The sequence below is a fragment of the Lampris incognitus genome, chromosome 4 (genome assembly GCF_029633865.1).
Source record: "Lampris incognitus isolate fLamInc1 chromosome 4, fLamInc1.hap2, whole genome shotgun sequence".
NCBI lineage: Eukaryota > Metazoa > Chordata > Actinopteri > Lampriformes > Lampridae > Lampris > Lampris incognitus.
Genome location: NC_079214.1, coordinates 52,845,207 through 52,866,913, shown reverse-complemented (window position 1 = coordinate 52,866,913; position 21,707 = coordinate 52,845,207). Strand labels below are relative to the sequence as shown.

Genomic DNA, 21,707 nt, shown 5'->3' with positions numbered 1-21,707 from the left:
TAGAGTCTCTAGTTTGAGAAACAGACGCCTCACAGGTCCCCAACTGGCATCTTCATTAAATAGTACCTGTTAGAGCCTGTTTGTGCTGTCCTCTGAAGGGAGGATTCTTTGACGAAAGCAAAGTTTGATGTAAAAAAAATCTTATTTCAAATACAAATCATTATTTCTAACCTTGTCAATGTCTTGACTCTATTTTCTATTCATTTCACAACATATGGTGGTGAATAAGTGTGACTTTTCATGGAAAACACGAAATTGTTTGGGTGATCCCAAACTTTTGAACGGTAGTGTATACATTTTAAAGTGCTTGTTTATAGTTTTGTGTAAATGAGTGAAAGTAGGTGCATGAAATTATAATTACATCATTAGGAAGTATTATCCTAAACTATGCATTGTCATAACTGAACTGCCCATATTTCTCATAATTATCACAATCTTCCATTCAGAAAATACTGGATTGCATTATTGGTGTAAATGTACAGTGAAACTGCATAGAAGCTGTACTTTTTTCCAAAACACCATAAGCAGTCCAAGGGCAAATGGCTTAGGTAGTTGTCCTTCCAGCAAAGAAAAGAAAGAAAACTGGCTTGTATTTTCAAGTTCAGCGCAAATGTCACTCATTAAAAAAAGAAAAACCTTGAAAATCAGTTTGGCCTTTTTGTTCAAGGATACTCAGTGTTCAAAATAATCACATCGCCCTCTCCTTTCAAGAGAGAAACCTAAACGATTCTGCATGAAAGCTATGATGCATTGTTAATTTCACCTTTTAAACTCACTTGTCTCATGAAGATGAGCTGCATGTAGATAAGGAGACAAGTTTTAAGGTGGATTTATGCCATAAGACAACTGAGCATGGATGAACATGACTATGAAACTTTATTATTACAACAGTTGTTGATGGTAGGAAAATAAGGAGTAGCCACCAGCCGAAAGTAACTAACTTTTCTCAGCTCTACTGACCACTTTTCTCAGCTTAACCAACCCTCAATTCAAGGTACTGTTGTTGGAAAATGTAGTTGGTTGGTAAAAGAGTGAAAGGGTCTATAGCCAGTAGGAAAAAAATGTTTTCTGCCCCTGTGGTGTTCCTAATTTTTTCACCATCTCATTCATCTGGAGTTATGTCTGGAGTACTGTATATTAGCATGGTGATGGGGGATGGTTAATGAATAAGGCATGTTGTAAAAATAATCTCTATTGTATGTTTTCAGGTACTAGGCCGGTGCTTCCTGACGGTGATGCAGGTCCATTTCCAGTTTCTATCCCAGGCCTTGCAGAAGGTCCAGCCTGTGGCCCAGTCCTGCCTAGCAGAGGCCCTGGCCCAGGCCCAGGAGCGCCGCACTAGCGCCCGTTCCCAGAGCACTGGTCCTGGTCCCATCAACGAGCTAGAGGAGGCCTCCCGCTCATGGAAGGGTGCGGCTGAGGTATGAAGCTGTTGGAGGCCCCTAGGTTATTCCCTGGTATGGGCCTAGGAAATGGGAGGGATAGGTATCTGCAAGGTGAAGAGATGGCTTGTTACACATTCCTGAGAAATGCCAGTTATTTATGGTTCCCAGCCACAATTTCCTATTTCTTCTTTTTTTCCACTGAAGTTTGTCTGTAAACCAACACTGCTGTGTTCACTATCCCTCTCAACCCCTAACACTGTAATAGAGGCCATTTTGTAAGAGGAGCTAGCTAATCCTTTGGCTAATCAGTCCCTCTGGCCCACTTCTGAGCTTTGTTCTGTACAGTGAGCCAGAGAGGAGAATAGTGGGCCGATTGATCTGCTAAGCTCTGGCATGCATGGGTTTGAGCCCTAGAGGGGACTAGGCCTGTGGATAGATCCTGGTGGAATGTGCTGTGGAATGGCCCTTGCAACTGTGGAGTTTGGACAGCAGGCAGCCAGGATCCAGGATTTCAGCAGCCTTTGCATATTTTTATGTCCTGGAAATATGTGAAATATGATTCTGTTTTCAAGGGTTTTTGTTGCCCTTATTAATACAAATCGAAGAAATGTTTCTGATAGTTAAAATTTGAAGTTTTTCCAAGATGATGCATCATCCTTTTTGGGAAATTGACCACATGTGCCTTGTCTCCCTGAAACAGGCGCATCTGGTCTATAATAGTGTTTTCATTTTGTCAGCAGTCGGCTTTTCTTTTAAGAAGAACCATCACTTGATTTCATTTTGTCCTTAGATTATTATTTTTTTATTTTTTTTACTTTCTAAATGGTGAGTTTCTAATTGTAGATTTAACATCACTTTACTAATTATCAAACTTTTTCCTGTCTTTTGAGAGTCTGTTTTAGCTTTTCTGTATTTGCTGTAGTTGCTGTCACCTAATGCTATGCTGTGTGCTGTTGTACCTCCAGGCCATGGCACGGCTTAGGGAGAGGGGTCGAGACGGCTGCCTGGCAGGCATCCAGGTTCAGCAGCTCTTCTGCTCCAACAACACAACCATCCCTGAGCACCAGCTCAAAGAGCTCAACTTAAAGATTGACAATGCTTTACAGGTACTTTCCCCAGAGCCCAGTCAGGAATGTGACTTTTGTAGCGTTGGCCATAATGAGTGATGGATTCCAAAAATAAACTGACCACCAGCAAAATAACTTTTCTCTTAAAATGGACAATGATCTTAAGAAGGTTTGTCATCTGCTAATATGTTTGGTAGAAAGACAACCCTCTATACAGTTTACCACCACTTGGCTGGTGGATGGTTGTAATATCCGCTTTTCCCCATAGACTAGAGCTGCCCAATTGATGGTGTTTAATTGCATTCCACAGTTTATTTTCCTCAGTTCAAGATGCAATAATTAAAAATGTCAAAACTAGGTAGAAAATAACATCAATTTAAAATTAAATTATAATAAATTAAGATTAAAAGCAAAACGCTACAGAGGAGATTGTAGGGATGGAGTCAGAGAACATCATATTTAATGAAAAGGGGGAGTTGGATTTGATATTTGCTTTATTCTTCGCCCCTATCCCCAGGCCTATAAAACAGCACTAGAGAGCCTAGGTCACAGTGAGTACGCTCTGAAGGCCGGATTTCATCTCAACCCCAAAACTGTTGAGGCGGCTTTACAGGTAGGTCCCTGCTCAGAACTGAGCTGTCAGCAGAAGCAAAAGTTTGAAAAAATCCCATTATTGAGATTTCCAAAACATATATATTAAAATGAATGAAATTGTCTTGTCTCATTTGAATCTTGTTAAGTCAAGTTTGTTTGTATAGCCCAATATCACAAATTACAAATTTGCCTCGGGGGGCTTTACAACAATACAGCATCCTGTCCTAAGACCCTCGCATCGGATAAGGAACAACTCCCTAAAAAAAAAAAAACCTTTAAGAGGGAGAAAAAATAGGAAGAACCTCTTCCTGAGGTTCTTCCTATTTTTTCTTTCTATATTTGTCAATCTTGGGAGACCAAGATGGACAGATGTGCAATGGATCTTGTGTGTATAGAATAAAACACAATTTACCGAATACAACATTGAAAGAGGATAACAGAATTATAATAGAATCATAAGATTTATGAAGAATATGATGAGGATGCCAAGCAGTGTCCAGATGCCACCAGAACAGCGTTGGATCTGAGCCATACAACCACCATCACCATCTAGACCTGGCAGGAGGACAGACTACACATGCACATGGGACATTCACGTCACACCATTCACATACACCGGAGAAGAGACAAGAAAAGACATTCGTCATACATTGGAGAGAGAGAAGGATACAGCATTGAAACAGGATAACAAAATTATATGGATTTATAAGATACATAAAGAATGTGATGAGGAGGATGCCAAGCAGCGTCCAGGTGGCAACCACCATCAACATGGAGACCTGACTGGAGGATAGACTAAACGTGCACACAAGGGAGACTCGCATTACACCAGTCACATACATGGGAGAAGAGACAGGAGAAGACATTATTCAGGGAGAGAAAAGACATGAGAAAGAAGAGAACAGTTGCAATAATCAATCTATAATCTTGTCAACAGAACAGTGCCTGGTAAATTGAGACAGAAACCGACCCACCATGCAGCGCAGGTCGTGAAGTACTAAATTTAAAGGCAACTAATTGTAGGTTCAGGAAAAAAGATGAGTTTTAAGTTTGAATGTAAAGGATTCAACAGACTGTCTGACGGCAGTAGGCAGGTTATTCCATAAGAACGGGGCCCGATAGGAAAAGGTCCTGTCACCAGCTGACTTATTTTTAACCTTGGGTACACACAGGAGCCCCTTACTTTGAGAGCAAAGCACTCGAGATGGAATATACGGTTTAAGGAGATCAGACAGCTATGATGGGGCAAGCCCATTTGGGATTTTATAAATCAGCAGAAGCACCTTGAAGTCTGATCTAACATAGATGGGAAGCCAATGAAGGGAGGCAAGAATTGGTGTAATATGGTCACATTTTGTAGTTTTAGTAATCAAGTCTGAATGAAACAATTGCAGGTATTGGAGTCTCTCTATAGTGTCAAAGGCTGCACTGAGATCCAGTAGTAAGAGCACGGCGGTGGAATCAGTCCATAGCAAGTAGAAGATCATTTACCACTCTGGTTAGAGCAGTTTCAGTGGAGTGACAGGCCCTGAAAGAAGATAGCATTTGTTAGAAGGATAAACTCCTTGAGAGGAACCATCTTGTTTTCAAAGGGGGCTTAAAGCCGATTGAAAGGGTTCATATTGATAGGTTTTTTTCTATTATGGGTCAAAAGTTGTTGATACACACAACTCTCTAGAACTTCTAGTACTAGTACACATGTCTAGCACCTTGGATTGAGGTGCAGTTTCTTAAGTAGAGGTTTGACCACAGCTTTCTTAAAACTGCTGGGGGGGCTCACCTGGTAGAGCACGTACCATATAAGGCTGAGTCCTTAACTACAGTGGCCTGGGTTTGAATCTGGCCCCGGCCCTTAGCTGCATGCCATTCCCTCTCTCTCCCCTGCCTTTCCCTCTCGCTCCCCTGCCTTTCCTGCCTCTCTCGACTATCGCTATCTAACAAAGGCGGAAAATGCAAAAAAAAAAAACTGCTGGGAACAATGCCAATAGAAAGTGATAAGTTAACAATGTCTAGCATTGTAGGTCCTAGGAAAGGCCAGAGGTCTTAAAAAAGTTTTACTGGTAAAGGGTCAAGTTGGCAAGTAATTAGTTTAGAAGCTGACATCAGCTTAGTCAAATTATCAGGAGAGATAGTCTCAAAAGCTGTAATAACAGGGACTATCAGTGACTCATTGTGTAGATATGAATTTTGTAAAACAGGATCTGCAGGAGAACTAATTTTGTTTATGATCTCATCAGCCTTATTGCAGAAAACATCTAGAAACTAATGAGCCATGAATGGTGAGCAGCTAGTAGACGGCTGCTTTTTGGTAAGTTTAGCTACAGTGTCAAAGAGAAATCTGGGCTTATGTTTATTAATATTAAATGAGAGAGATACGCTGGTTTCACAGCAGATAAAGCACACTTGTATTTCAATAAACTTTCATGCCAAAGGTAAAATACTTCCAATTTTTGTTTTCTCCATTTACGTTCCAGTCTGCTGCAGGCCCTCTTAAGAGCACGTGTCTCATCGTTAAACCATGATGTAGGCCACTTTAGTCACCTAGCTGTGGTAGTGAGAGGTGCAACTGAATTGTGGAGACTAGAGATGGCCACATTTCAGTCACTAGTGAGAGTTTCAACAGAGTCTCTCTCTTCAGTAAAAGGAGCCAAGACCTCAGGCAGCTGTTGGCCAAATGCAGCTAAAGTGCATGGACCAATGTGGCAGTAGCAACTACATCTGTGCCGAGATTAACAGGACAGACCAGTGATGTTTCAGATTTAACGAGAAAATTATCTGACACAGCAGATGTGGTTGGCAAGACTGTCAGATCAGGAACAGCTATCCCTTTAGATAAAAGGAAATCAAGGGTGTTAACTACTGCAATAAGTCAACTCTTGGAAAAAACTGAGCGAACCCAAAAGTATCAACAAGCGCTAGAGGATCACCAGGCTTGTTCAGATAAATATGGAAATCGCCAAGAATTAGAATCCAATCAGAATGAGTAACAATACCTGAGATAAATTCTCCAAATTCTTCAAGAAATAGTAAGAGCCAGGAGGTCAATAGAGAAACACAATGTGGACTGAGCAGAGTCTGTTCGTGGCTGAGGGAGATGGACTTAGAATAAGAGACTCAAAAGATCTGAATTTATTTTCAAGTTTAGAAATTAGATTGAAAATAGACTTAAATACTAATTTTACTAGTCAGTCTTCATGCAAACCCTCACCTATGGTCATGAGCTTTGGGTAGTGACCGAAAGGGTGAGATCGTGGCTAAAAGCAGCTGAAGTGAGTTTCCTCCGTAGGGTGTCTGGGCTCAGCCTTAAGAGATAGGGTGAGGAGCTCAGACATCCGGAGGGACCTTGGAGTAGAGCCGCTGCTCCTTCGCGTCAAAAGGAGCCAGTTGAGGTGGTGCAGGCATCTGATTAGGATGCCTCCCGGGCGCCTTCCTTTGGAGGTTTTCCAGGCACGGCCAATTTGTAGGAGACCCCGGGGTAGACCCAGAACTCGCTGGAGGGACTACATGTCCAATCTGGCCTGGGAATGGGGAGAGGGATATCTGGAGTGCCGTTCTTCCAACCCCAGAGAAGCGGCTGAAGATGAATGAATAGACTTAAATATTAAGGTGACACCCCCACCTTATTTATTAGCCTGAGTTACATGGGCATCAATATAGTGAGGGGGCAAAGCTTCATTTAAGGGAAGGAAAACATTTGGTTTCACAAACTTACAGTGGTGCTTCAAAGTTTGTGAACCCTTTAGAATTTTCTATATTTCTGCATAAATATGACCTAAAACATCATCAGATTTTCACACAAGTCCTAAAAGTAGATAAAGAGAACACAATTAAACAAATGAGACAAAAATACATACTTGGTAATTTTTCCCATTGAACATTTTAAATGACATGAAAGAACCCAATACCTGTAAAACCCAGGTATGTATTACTTTAAATGACTGTATGTTATATTGTTCCATCCAGTACTCCACATTATGTATACCCGATTATGGCAGTGATAGTCCTTAGTCAAGCATGTTTTGAGCATTTGGGGCAGCATGGCTCAGGAGGTAGAGTGGGTCGTCTAGTAATCAGAAGGTCACTGGTTCAATCCCCAGCTCCTCCAGAGAATGTGTCGAAGTGTCCATGAGCAAGACATTGAACCCCTAATTGCTCCTGATGAGCAGGTTGGCGCCTTGCATGGCAGGCGGCCTTATCCATCAGTTTATGAAAGTGTGTGTGAATGGGTGAAGGTTGGATGATGTGGGGACAGTGAATCAGGAAGTGCGGTGGATTAGCAAGGAGGAGGTGAGGGCAGCTATGAAGAGGAGGAAGAGTGGAAAGGTGATTGGTCCAGATGACATACCTGTGGAGGCATGGAGATGTTTAGGAGAGATGGCAGTGGAGTTTTTAACTTGATTGTTTAACACATCTTAGAAAGAGAAGATGCCTGAGGAGTGGAGAAGAAGTATACTGGTACTTATTTTCAAGAATCAAGGGGGATGTGCAGAAATGTAGCAACTACAGAGGTTTAAAGTTGATCAGCCACAGCGTGAATATATGGGAAAGTAATAGAAGCTAGGTTAAGAAAATAGGTGACGATCAGCAAGCAGCAGTATGCTTTCATGCCACGAAAGAGCACCACAGATGCAATGTTTGCTTTGAGAATGTTGATTGAGAAGGACAGAGAAGGCCAGAAGGAGTTACCTTGTGTCTTTGTGGATTTAGAGAAAGCATATAACAGGGTGCCGAGAGAGGAGGTATGGTATTGTATGAGGAAGTCAGGAGTTGCAGAGAAGTATGTAGGAGAGGTGCAGGATATGTATGAGGGAAGTGTGACAGTGGTGAGGTGTGCGGTTGGAATGACAGATGGGTTCAAGGTGGAGGTAGAATTACATCAAGGATCGGCTCTGAGCCCTTTTTTGTTTGCAATGGTAATGGACAGGTTGACAGACGAAATCAGGCAGGAGTCGCCGTGGACTATGATTTTGCAGATTGACATTGTGATCTGTAGCGAGAGTAGGTTGCAGATGGAAGAGAGCGTGGAGAGGTGGAGGTATGCACTGGAGAGAGGAGGAATGAAAGTCAGTAGGAGCAAGATGGAATACTTATGTGTGAATGAGAGGGAGGACAGTGGAATGGTGAGGATGCAAGGAGTAGAGGTGACGAAGGCGTATGAGTTTAAATACTGGGGGGGTCAACTGTCCAAAGTAACGGGGAGTGCAGAAGAGAGGAGAAGAAGAGAGGTGGACGTCGGATTATATCGAGGATCAGCTCATAGCCCTTTCTTGTTTGCAATGGTGATGGACAGATTGCAGACAAAATCAGGCAGGAGTGTCCATGGACTATGATGTTCGCGGATGACACTGTGATCTGTAATGAGTGTAGTTAGCAGGCTGAGGACAGCCGGGCGAGATGGAGGTATGCACTGGAGAGAAGAAGAATGAAAGTCAGTAGGAGCAAGACAGAACACATATGCGTGAAGGAGAGAAAGGACAGCAAAATGGTGAGGATGCAAGGAGTAGAGGGGACGAAGGCGGATGGGTTTAAATACTTGAGGTCAGCTGTTCAAAGTAACAAGGAATGCGGAAGAGAGGTGACAAAGAGAGTGCAGGCAGGGTGGAGTGAGTGGAGAAGAGTGTCAGGAGTGATTTGCGACAGAAGGGTACCAGCAAGAGTTAAAGAAAAAGTTTACAAAATGGTTGTGAGACTAGCTATGTTATATGGTTTGGAGACAGTGGCACTGATTAAAAGACAGGAGACGGAGCTGGAGGTGGCAGAGTTGAAGATGCTAAGATTTTCATTGGGAGTGGCGAAGAAGGACAGGATTAGGAACGAGTATATTAGAGGGACCGCTCAGGTTGGACGGTTTGGATACAAAGCAAGAGAGGCAAGATTGAGATGGCTTGGACATGTGTGGAGGAGAGATGCTGAGTATATTGGGAGAAGGATGCTGAATATGGAGCTGCCAGGGAAGAGGAGAAGAGGAAGGCCAAAGAGGAGGTTTATGGATGTGGTGAGGGAAGACATGCAGGTGGCTGGTGTGACAGAGGAAGACGCAGAAGACAGGAAGAAATGGAAACGGATGATCCGCTGTGGCGACCCCTAACGGGAGCAGCCGAAAGTAGTAGTAGATATTAGAGGGACCGCTCAGGTTGGATGCTTTGGCGACAAAGCAAGAGAGACAAGATTGAGATGGCTTGGACATGTGTGGAGGAGAGATGCTGGGTTTATTGGGAGAAGGATGCTGAATATGGAGCTGTCAGGGAAGAGGAAAAAAGGAAGGCCAAAGAGGAGGTTTATGGATATGATGAGAGAGGACATGCAGGTGGCTGGTGTGACAGAGGAAGCTGCAGAGGACAGGAAGAGATAGAAACGGATGATCCGCTGTGGCAACCCCTAACGGAAGCAACCGAAAGTAGTAGTGGTAGTGTGAATGTAGGGCATACATTGTAAAGTGCTTTAAGTGGTCTTTTATTCAGGCAATGTAAACGTTATCTTGGATCTTTTATCTCACAAAGTCCATTTCTAATTTGCAGTAAGATCAAGATATTTGTCTATGATGCATTTTCGCTATTCCCAATCCAGAAGAGCGATCTTTCTCTCGTAGCCTGTCGTATGTGTGAGCCGAGGGGCGGGGCCAGCTCTCTCAGACGCACGCACACATGCACACACACAGCCTGCTCTTAGTGACGATGATGGAGAGAACTAAATGGTCAAAAGTCTGGTTATACCTCACTAGAGTCGATGCTGACAATGCTCATTGCCACAAGTGCAACAAGTCTTTTACATGTAAGGGTGGAAACAAGTAATCTTTCGAAATATATGGTGAAAGTGCATCAAATGCAGGCGGAGAAATGCAGTTTTCGACTTCCTAGCTTGTAGTTCATCTCTGGTTGCCCCACCCACATCAGGTATGTTATGCAGCTAGCAACCTAGAGCCCACATGGAATTGACTTAATTATACAAACATGGGTTAATGATTAAAAGTAATGCTTTGTTCGTCCATCCATTATCTGAACCACTTATCCTGCTCTCAGGGTTGTGGGGATGCTGGAGCCTATTCCAGCAGTCATTGGGCAGCAGGCGGGGAGACACCCTGGACAGGCCGCTAGGCCATCACAGGGCCCACACACACACACACACACACACACACACACACACCCCCACCCACCCACCCAGGGACAATTTAGTATGGTCAATTCACCTGACTTACATGTCTTTGGACTGTGGGAGGAAACCAGAGCCCCCGGAGGAAACCCACACAGAAAATAAAGCAATGTTAATTCTGTTCTGAATTTGTTTTGTTTTTTTCTCTTAAAAAAATAACGAAAAGAACTGATAAGGGTACCGCTAAAGTACCGAATCGATAAGCAGTATCACTAAGAGTAGTAGTACTGTTAAAATCTTAACGTTACTCATCCCTAGTCTGCATTTATTGCAATCGTAATATTTAGGGGGTGCCAAGGCCACCTGGTGGGGCACTAAGGCCATTGACCAAATTCAGGTTTTGGACCCTGCTAAAAGTGTGGCTATATGGTTTTAAATGATTGCGTTAGGTTTTACATGCCTATATATTTATAAATTACCTCTTAAAAGAAAACACAATGGCATGAAAATGACATTGGCATAAAACGGGTTTCATGGTGTTGGTGTTTTTCAGACATTTCAGAAAAAGCTGATAAAAAATAATTACAGATGGGCTACATTGTAAAATTTAATAGGTCTTAAGTGTACAGCTACACAATTTAAAGCTGATATCTGCAACTTTTCTCTGTTAATATGCAACTTTTCTCCGTTACTATGGAGTCATTTTATCCATCTGGATCACGGGGTCAGGTTACATAATACTGAGCAGCATCCTTACCACGGTTGGAGACATTCTCCAGTATATGTATGTATGTAACACTTTTTACATTTTTTTCTCGGGTCTCACCAACTAGTGCAGCAGCAAACAAGTCCACGTTGAAAACAACTTTAGCCAGAAAAAAAGATTGAAACGTGATGCAGATTTGGCAATGCTTCTGTTGAACAAACAAGATTTCTGTTGTACAGTGTTACAATATATTTTGCTGACGTTTGTAATACATTAGACAAACTGCATTAGCTTTGGTCTTAAGATGCCAATTTTACGCAGTTGCAGATGATTTACTGGTGAGCTGATGGCACACAAGTGACAATGGCTGCTTCAGTAATTTCAAGTAGATCAGATGCCACCGGTCAGTTTCTTTCTGCCGACCACATTGAACTATATTGGAACATTGTTGTACTGTAATATTGATGTTCCATCCAGCAGAATCGCCACATTGTCATCGTGTTTCAAATGGATAAAATTGCGAGAAAAGTCACTGATTGTATCTTTAAAACACAAAATAACATTGAAGATTTAGGTAAGTTAGATTATGCACAAGTTTTGAAAATATGGTCTTTTTAAACAGAAACAAAAAAGAGTCAACCTGGAGATACATAAGAGATTACACTACACAGTTTTACCGTACTACATAATAGAGCTTGCACAGAAAAGTCGACTTTTCGACGCGTCGACGTCACTACCACAAGTCGACGCCTACCGGGAGACGTCAATGAGTCGTTGACCACTTTTTTTTTTAACTTTTTTTTTTCCTGTTCATACATTTTTATTCATACATTCTTCCTTGTTAATATTTTCTTAGAATTGTCTACAATTTCCCCTCCCAATTTGGTTGCCAATTGAACACCTATGAAATCTCCGACCCCCCCCCACCCAGCCAATTTGTCGCTCCTATGCGCCGGCCATGAGTCGTTGACCACATGATCACACAGCATTATTTTTTTCCCGCAATCACCGCAAATGCGGTGGCCGGTGGAGGGAAAAATTAAGCGATTTCACATTGACACACACGCTAGAGATCTTGTCAATACAAGTTGCTCATTTTTGGACAGCCCATTCTGTCTGTGTTTTTTGCGTGCATGTGTATGTGATGACATCATCAACGATGCGTCGACGTTACGTCGACTTTATTGATAGAAACGTCGACTTGAAAAAATCAGAAGTCGTGCAACCCCTACTACATAACAGGCTTGCTTATAAGTCTGCTTAGAATTTTGGGATTTTGGGCTATACAAATAAGCTTGACTTTAGTCAGCAATTCCATTATTATTGATAACAAATGGCTGTGTGTGTACAATGTTTACTTATCAAGCTGCACTATAAGCAAAAAATTAATGACCAACTAAGAGGAATCAGTTGGCCAGCTAGCTGATGCTGTTACCTGGCACATTAACCACCATCAACGGTATCTCGCAGTAAATAGAATCCTAAATTTATTCAGTGAATGCTTTTCTCTCATTTAACTGCAGTATTTAAGCATGATTTAGAAAGATTGGTGTCTAGGTAGTGTAACGGTCCCTTGTGTTGCCTACCAACACAGAGATCGCCGGTTCGAATCCCCCGTGTTACCTCCGGCTTGGTCGGGCGTCCCTACAGACACAATTGGCCGTGTCTGCGGGTGGGAAGCCGGATGTGGATGTGTGTTGGTCGCTGCACCAGCACCTCCTCTGGTCAGTCAGGGCCCGTGTTCGGGGGGTAGGGGGGACTGGGGGGAATAGCGTGATCCTCCCACATGTTGCTACATCCCCTTGGCGAAACTCCTCGCTGTCAGGGGAAAAGAAGTGGCTGGCGACCACATTTATCAGAGGAGGCATGTGGTAGTCTGCAACCCTCTCCAGATGGGGTAGGGGTGGAGCAGCGACCGGGACAGCTTGGAAAATAGGGTAGTTGGGCAAGTACAATTGCTCATGGAAAGATAATTATTAGATGGATCAAAGATAATTTTGCTTATGTCGGTAGTTTTGATTAGGGAGAAAGGTTGTTCGCGGTATGTGACAGTATATGTAACGGTCATGTTGTGGTGGTTTATTGGATTGGTCATTTTCTTCTTCTATGTTAGTGCTTGTTGGTTGCGTGGTACATCCAGGTCAACAGAAAAAATGCTGGGGCACAGCCAAATAGAGTTTTCCAGCCACTTGAATGCACCACAATACTCATCTGCTTCAATCAAAGTGAAACGGTACTCATGCCACAATGACCTGAAGACTCCCAAAAATTATAAAGGCATCACAACCAAATAGTAAGGCATCAACGGCCATGGCCACTGTGAATTTAATGCCCTACTTGTAAAGGTTTCAGGTTGGGACTTTCATTATATTTGTGATTATGTGTGTGATTATTCTGATGTTAGGTTTAGGGTTACTCTACATTCTATATACTCAAATGTGTTACTTTTGTCTTGTTACATGTCTATTTTGATGCTTTTTATTTGCATGTGTAACTTAATGTCCGCATCTCTCTACTGGTGTGTATCTGTTTATGTCTTGTCTTTGTGTGCATGTGTGTACGTGCACCCTTATGTGTGTGTACAATCACTTCTGTATAAAGGGCTGCTGCAGTGAAGCGGAGGCCCAGCAGGCTGGCAGGATACAGACCACTTCTCAGTCCATCCAGTGCGAGCTGCCCACCATCCCTGTGCAGATTGGATCCCACTTTCTCAAAGGAGTGTCCTTCAACGAGTCGGCCGCTGAAAACCTCAAACTGAAAATGGTAGAGCGCTAATGTTTTCCTCACCTCCTTATCACTCTTCCATCTTTGCTTTGATTGACAGCTTCTCGCCTCTTTCATTGTCCACTGGTAAATTTTTGATTGATATACAAGATTTTGAAAAGGCAAAACACTTCTCTCTCTCTCTCTCTCTCTCTCTCTCTCTCTCTCTCTCTCTCTCTCTCTCTCTCTCTCGTTGTCTCCCTTGCTGCTAATTCTCTTTCTGCTGCTAATTTCGCTGTTGCTCTCTCCAATTATCTTAGTTAACTCTTTCTTTCTCTTGCTCGCTCAGATTGTCACAAACACGCACCACGAAAACCACCCAAAATATGTGTATCTTATGTTTGGCAAGATTTCCATGTTTTGACTCAGGTTTTCTTCAGTCTCCAGTCCGCATGGGCCACATGAGGCCTTGGGTCTCTGTCAGCGATACTCAATTACACACCACAGCTCTAGTGTAGTGTAATTAATGCTGACTGTGCTAATTACCCCACACCTATCCACTGCTAGTCATTCACTGCATATCCATCTTCTTCACTGATCCAACCGTACTGAACTGGCATGATGCCTCACAATATACATCTATTGAATGTTTAATGTATGCAGAATTATGTGATAGTTCTAGTTATGTCTGAAATAAGTTTTCCATTGGCATTTTTGTACTTTGCACCTGCTCTTTGTGTGTCGATTTGTGACTTAAATTTGTATATTTTCAGAGGGCCATTTGGCCAATACCCAGAAGACACCTCTTAACTTTAAATTACAATCCTGAAGATATTTTTTTTAATTTACTGACTTAGGGAGATATGTGGCAATTGCAGTGCTGTTTGAGCCCTCCTAATCCCAGAGATCCATTTGTAATTACACAGTTGCTTTGGCTGTTAACATCAGCAGCCTTACCATTAAAAGGAAAAAAAATATGGTGTGACCTGGGTTTTAGCTCTTGACGTAATTTGTATTAGCAAAGATCCTCTGAAATTTTGTTTGACAATATTATCTGTTAGCCACAACAACTTCTCTTCTTTTTCAAATTTGGCCATTACTTGCCCTCTCCTGCATTTTGTTTCTATGCTGAAGATATCAAATGCATGATTATGCATTTTATTCTTTTCTCTGGAAAGTTATGCCCAATAGTAACCATTGTAATTAGAAGGTACAAAAGTCACAGAAAGTTGAATCAGTTCAAACGGATCAACAGCTGGGGCAGGGGAGAAAGCCCACATTAAACAGGCCATGGTTAAGTGTGGTTATCCTAACTGGGTGTTTTTCAAAGCCAGGAAGGCACCCAAACCAGTGCACCAGCCGACTGAAGAGAGGAGAAGGACAACAGCTGCCTAAGCATAAACCAGTGGTGATTGCATATGTGGCAGGAGTGTCTGAACAATTGAGACGCATATTTTCCAAACACCACCTCTCAGTTGCTTTCAAACCCCAAAACACGCTGCATCAGAAATTTGTCCACCCCAAAGATTGGGTCGCCCAGCACAAACAGCAATACCAAACAGACGCTGATGAAGAGGATGGCACAACACAGAAGAGCTAACACATCAGGCTAGGACTCTGCGGTCTACACCCATCTATAGGCCAGTGGCCACTCCTTCAAGGATGAGGATGTGCACATCATTGATAGGGAGGAACGCTGGTTTGAACAGGGAGTCAAAGAGGCCATCTGTGTGAAGAGGGAATGACCATCCCTCAACCGGGACGGGACGGGGGGGCTTAAGAGTACATCTGTCACCATGTTACAATGCTGTGATTGCAACTGTTCCTCAATCCTCTGTGAATAGTACACATGGCCATTATAACCCTAGTTAATGGTCACAGAATTTGCATTCGAAACCAATCTTTGTTTTTGGTTGTTATGCCACTGTGCTTTTTATAAGGGTGGGGACACCTGCAGTCAGTTGAAACTGAAGCGGTCACTAAGATGAGTGATGAAACATGTCTCTCAATAAATGTTGTGTCCAGATGAACTGATACAACTTTATGTGATTTCCTTACCTGGATTATTGAGTATGCATAAAGACAAGGTACAAAAGTGTTCATGATTTAGATTTTTTAGATTAGCTAACTAGATAACTTTTTTTTATTTATTTAAATCTTCAGAACTGTTACTAAAAGAATTACCTGGTCTTGTATGGGTTACTAAAATAGTCCTTAGAACTTTGAAACCATATAAATACAAACGTATGATTTCAAAATAATGCATGGTCCAGTCATGAAAACAAAGTTTTTTTCTTTGGATTCTTCAGTATCCGGGATGGTGTGGTCCCCCAACCACACTATTATCTGGATATCTGGAGCAGATATTTGTTGGCAAAGTGCCTTGTGGCACCTCCAGCAGTGTCTGTCTAGTGTTACAGTGGGCATTACACCAGCTCCCTCTGACCACAAATCACTGTGTTTTATCTCCTCAGCACACCACGCTGCAGCTCATTACGGAGGCACTGGGCCAGAACGGAGTGCCCCGCAGGGATGATTCCCCCGTCACTGAGGTCCTCAACCAAGTATGCCCCTCCAGCTGGAGAGGCGCCTGCAAAACTGCTGTCCAACTGCTCTTTGGCCAGGCTGGACTGGTGGGTAGACTTGCTAAAAAACTACAACCAAAGGACTGGACCATGAATATGATGGGTTCCAGATCTTAAAAAGTTGGAGAACAGTCCTGAAAGACTATTTAGTACTTTGGGAACGAAGGGGAGGGGTGGGGGAGAGAGCACTGATCAGTTCCTTACATCTGTAAGTACCTGTTTTCGGTGTATTGGTATATTTAGAGATATATATTGAACATTCGCTCATATTAAGGTTTTGTTGAATAACGGAGCTATCGAAGAAGGGGCTGTAATTGTAGTCCTATTCAGAATACATGTAATTGAACACTGACTGACATCTTCAAACTCAACTAATAAATGAATGCCTGGCCGCTCTGGTGGCCGAGCGGAATAAACCGCCGTTCTTGCAACCCGCTCGTCATGTGGCTGGGAGGTTCGTATCCCAGACTCACCGTAACCGGTCATGGCCAGAGCGTCCATGGGGTAAGGCATTCATTAGGCCACCCTTACCCGAGGGATAGTGGGTGTAGATCGGTGTAGTGTTCGGGGACTCGTCGTTCTCCAGCGACCCCTCTGGCCCCCCCGGGCGCCTGCAGCCAAGCAATTGAAAGCATTCTCCGTACGCCTCCTTCGCGGCCTGAAGGTGATGCAATCCATGCGAGGCTTCAGCGTGTAAAATAGCGAGAGTAGCTGACACGAGTTTGAAGGAAGCTGGTGTGACGACTATCTCGTTCCTGTGGAAACGTGAGCCAGGGGAGTTATTCGACAAGAGTTCCGGCCATATGCCATTGGGTTAATCGGGTGGGATAAGGGGAAAAACTAGAAATAAATTAAAATAAACAAATAAATGGATGCCTGAATGATTATGGAAATTCAAAATGAACACGAACAATCTTGGCTGGCTATGGCAGGTTTCCCCGATGTTATTTTGTTAGTATACAATCTCCTTTGTCTTCTTTCTTCTTCGTCGTCGTCATCTTCTTCTTCTTCTCCCCCCACCCCCATTAGGGGTTGCCACAGCGGATCATTCGTTTCCATCTCATCCTGTCCTCTGCATCTTCCTCTCTCACCACATCCATAAACCTCCTCTCTGGCCTTCCTCTTTTCCTTTTGCCTAGCAGCTCCATATTCAGCATCCTTCTCCCAATATACCCAGCATCTCTCTTCCACACATGTCCGAACCATCTCAAGCTTGCCTCTCTTGCTTTGTATCCAAACCATTCAACTTCAGCTGTCCCTCTAATATACTTGTTCCTAATTCTGTCCATCTTTGTCACTCCCAACGGAAATCTTAGCATCTTCACCTCTACCACCTCCAGCACCGCCTCCTGTCTTTTCGTCAGTGCCACTGTCTCCAAACCATACAACATAGCTGGTTTCACTACCATCTTGTAAACCTTCCCTTTCACTCTTGCTGGTATCTTTCTATCGCAAATCACTCCTGACACTCTTCTCCACCCACTCCACAATGCCTGCACTCTCTTTGTCACCTCTCTTCCGCATTCCTTGTTACTTTGAACAGTTGACCTCAAGTATTTAAACCCATCCGCCTTCGTCCCCTCTACTCCTTGCATTCTCACCATTTTGCTGTCCTTTCTCTCCTTCATGCATATGTGTTCTGTCTTGCTCCTACTGACTTTCATTCCTCTTCTCTCCAGTGCATACCTCCATCTCGCCCGGCTGTCCTCAGCCTGCTAACTACACTCATTACAGATCACAGTGTCATCCGCGAACATCATAGTCCATGGACACTCCTGCCTGATTTTGTCTGCAATCTGTCCATCACCATTGCAAACAAGAAAGGGCTACGAGCTGATCCTCGATATAATCCGACGTCCACCTTGAACCCATCTGTCATTCCTACCACACACCTCACCACTGTCACATTGCCCTCATACATATCTTGCACCACTCTTACATGCGTATATGCCACTTCCCACTTCCTCATACAATACCACACCTCCTCTCTCGGCACCCTATCGTATGATTTCTCTAAATCCACAAAGACACAATGTAACTCCTTCTGACCTTCTCTATACTTATCCATCAACATTCTCAAAGCAAACGTCACATCTATAGTGTTCCTTCCTGGCATGAAACCATACTGCTGCTCGCTAATCATTACCTCTCCTCTTAACTAACTTAATTCCGTTACTCTTTCCCATATCTTCATGCTGTGGCTGATTAAATTTATAGCTCCGAAGTTACTACAGCTCTGCACATCACTCGTATTCTTGAAAATCGGTACCAGTACAGTTCTTCTCCACTCCTGAGGTATCCTTTCACTTTCCAAGATTGTGTGAAACAATCTAGTTAAAAATTCCACTGCCATCTCTCCTAAACGTCTCCATGCCTCCACAGGTACGTCATCAGGACCAACTGCCTTTCCACTCTTCATCCTCTTCATAGCTGCCCTCACTTCCTCCTTGCTAATCTACTGCGCTTCTGATTCACTATTCCCACATAATCCAGCCTTCTCTCTCTCTCTCTCTGTCTCATTTTTTTCATTCACCAGTCCCTCAAAATAGTCCTTCCAGCTTCTCAACACACTCTCCTCACTTGTCAGCACATTTCCATCTCTATCCTTTATCACCCTAACCTACTGAACATCCTTCCCAGCTCAGTCCCACTTTCTAGCCAATCGATAGAAGTCCTATTCCCCTTCCTTAGTGTGTAACTTCATACAACTCACCATGTCTTTTCATTTGCCTTCACCACCTCTCCACTTTACATCGCATCTCCTGATACTCCTGTCTACTTTCTTCATCTCTCTGGCTTTCCCACTTCTTCTTTGCCAACCTCTTCCTCTGTATACTTTCCTGTACTTCCTCATTCCACCACCAAGTCTCCCTGTCTTCCTTCCTCTGTCCAGATGACACACCAAGCACCTTCCTAGCTGACTCCCTCACCATTTCTACTGTAGTTGCCCAGCCATCCTGCTACTCTTCACTACCACCCAGTACCTGTCTTAGCCTGTCCCTGAACTGCACACTACAGTCTTTCGTATTCAACTTCTACCATTTGATCCTTGGCTCTGCCTTCACTCTCTTCCTCTTTTTGATCTGCAAAGTCATCCTACAGACCGCCATCCAATGCTGCCTAGCTACGTTCTCCCCTGTCACCACCTTGCAGTCTCCAAGTACTTTCAGATCACACCTCCTGCATAAGATATAGTCCACCTGTGTGCACTTTCCTCCACTCTTATATGTCACCCTGTGTTCCTCCCTTCCTCTTCTCTAAATATGTATTTACCACAGCCATTTCCATCCTTTTTGCAAAATCCACCACCATCTGTCCTTCCACATTCCTCTCCTTGATACCATATCTCCTCATCACCTCCGTTCCCTTCACCAACATAGCCATCCAGTCATCACTCTCTCCTCCTTGGGTACACTCTCCACCACTTCATCCAACTCACTCCAGAATTTCAAAGAAGTTTGAATCAGTTCACCTGGATACAACGTTTATTGACAGATGTGTTTCATCACTCAACTAAGTGACATCTTCCAGTCTAAACTGACTGCAGGTATCCCCGCCCCTTATAAACAATACAGTTGCGTAACGACCGAAACCAACGACCGTTTCATATGCAGATATAGGTGTGACCTTTAACTATAAGGGGTGGGGGTACCTGCAGTCAGTTTAGACTGAAGATGTCACTTAGTTGAGTGATGAAACGTATCTGTTAATAAACATCGTATCCAGATGAATTGAGTAAACCTTCTTTGATTTTCTTACCTGGATTATTGAGTGTGCATCAAGACAGTCCAGAAATCTTCTTTCGCTTCCATCTCACACCCAACTTGCGGGGCATATGTGCTGATAAAATTCATCAACACACCTTCACTTTCTTTCCAGCTTCATACTCATCATTCTGTCAGACACTCTCTTTACCTCCAACTCACTCTTAACATATTCTTCCTTCAGAATTACCCCTACCCCATTTCTCCTCGCATCCACACCATAGTAGAAGAGTTTGAACCCACCTCTGATGCCCCTGGCCTTATTCCCCTTCCACCAGGTCTCTTCCACACACAGTAAATCTGCTTTCCTTCTCTCCATCATATCAGCCAGCCCTCTCCCTTTACCAGTCATAGTGCCAACATTCAAAGTTCTGACTCTCACCTCCACACTCCTACCCCTTCCTCTTCTCCCGCTGTCTCTGGACATACCTTTCCCCTCTCCTTGTTCACCCAACAATAGCATAGTTTCCACCGTCACCCTGCTGGCCAACAGTACTGATGGTGGTTGTTGGTAACCCGGGCCTTGACCGATCCGGTATGGAAATCTGATTTATGATCCGCATATTTGATTTGGCAAAGGTTTTATGCCAGATCCCCTTCCTGACACAACCCTCATTTATCTGGGTTTGGGGCCGGCATTCTTTTTTTCTTTTCTTTTTTTTTCTTTTTCTTTTGGTGGTGTTTGTCTTCCTCAAGCTCAGGTCCTCTATCAGAGGCCTTGGGGTTTGAGGGTTCTGTGCAGTATCTTAGCTGTCTGTAGGACTGTACTCTTCTGGACAGAGACCTCACATGTTGATCCTGAAAGCCGCTGGAGCCACATTCCCAGTTTGGGGGTCACAGCCCCTAGTCCTCCCATTACCACTGGGACTACTGTGGATTTCACCCTACACATACGTGTGTGTGTGTGTGTGTGTGTGTGTGTGTGTGTGTGTGTGTGTGTGTGTGTGTGTGTGTGTGTGATAACACTCTCATGGCAACACTATCTCATGATAGCACCTGATGTTAATAAATCTGAACTATCCCTTTAAGTCTGACAGACCTGTATCTAGCAGCTTGTTGTCCTTGATATTGCAGTGTTGACAGAAAGCATGTTGCCTGCTCATGTGAACAAGTCCGGCCACACTGCTTGGTTAAAGAAACCTCTTCTATTGAGTGTCTGCTGGTTTGGCAACTTGTAGTCTATTGTTTGTCAGGTTTCTAATGGAGATGAGGAGTTCTGATGGTCTGCTTTAAGGTGCTGAGAGGTGTAAACAAACTCCAGTGAGACACAAAGGGAAAGCCAACATTCCTGCTATATCTGGGTGAAGGATAGCCTCCCTTGGGCGGGTCTGCAAACACAGCTCCCCTTGCATCATTACTTTATCTTTTTGAATTGTATATGAGTTTATGTTGTGAATTCTTTAGGCCCTGTCATTCCTTGTGTCTGTGCCTTGTGAAGCATTTTGTGTCAACCTGAGTTGGTGTTTCTTAAACACTCCTTAAAAAGGAGAGCCAGTGGGAGGAGCAGGGAGAGCAAGACTGTCCTCAAAGCTAGCACCAGTATGTTTATACTCCAGTGTTTATTTCCTCAGTGTGGTCTGCAGTGTGTGTGGTGTGTCAGGCTTTGGGAGTGATCCCATCCACCCTGCCAGCTCTGCCATGACTGTAAAACAAACTGTGTGTGATGGATGAGTGCTTTACATTAGCTCCTTATCTGAGTTCAGTTGCCGTTCATCCCAAATATAGATCTCTCTCCCTCACACACACACACACACACACACACACACACACACAAACTTGCATGTTTTCACTCTCACATAAACACACACACAAAC

At 43.5% G+C, this 21,707-nt stretch overlaps 1 protein-coding gene across 1 annotated transcript in view; it reads left to right on the top strand.

Moving 5' to 3' along the window:
• Nucleotides 1–21,707, top strand: part of LOC130111078 (granule associated Rac and RHOG effector protein 1-like) — a 96,479-nt gene that overhangs the window by 55,403 nt on the left and 19,369 nt on the right. Inside the window, exons 3-7 of the mRNA XM_056278102.1 lie at nucleotides 1,209–1,421; nucleotides 2,351–2,491; nucleotides 2,970–3,065; nucleotides 13,443–13,604; nucleotides 16,019–16,177. Of these exons, the coding sequence (XP_056134077.1) occupies nucleotides 1,209–1,421; nucleotides 2,351–2,491; nucleotides 2,970–3,065; nucleotides 13,443–13,604; nucleotides 16,019–16,177 (771 nt within the window). The remainder of the gene's footprint in view (nucleotides 1–1,208; nucleotides 1,422–2,350; nucleotides 2,492–2,969; nucleotides 3,066–13,442; nucleotides 13,605–16,018; nucleotides 16,178–21,707) is intronic.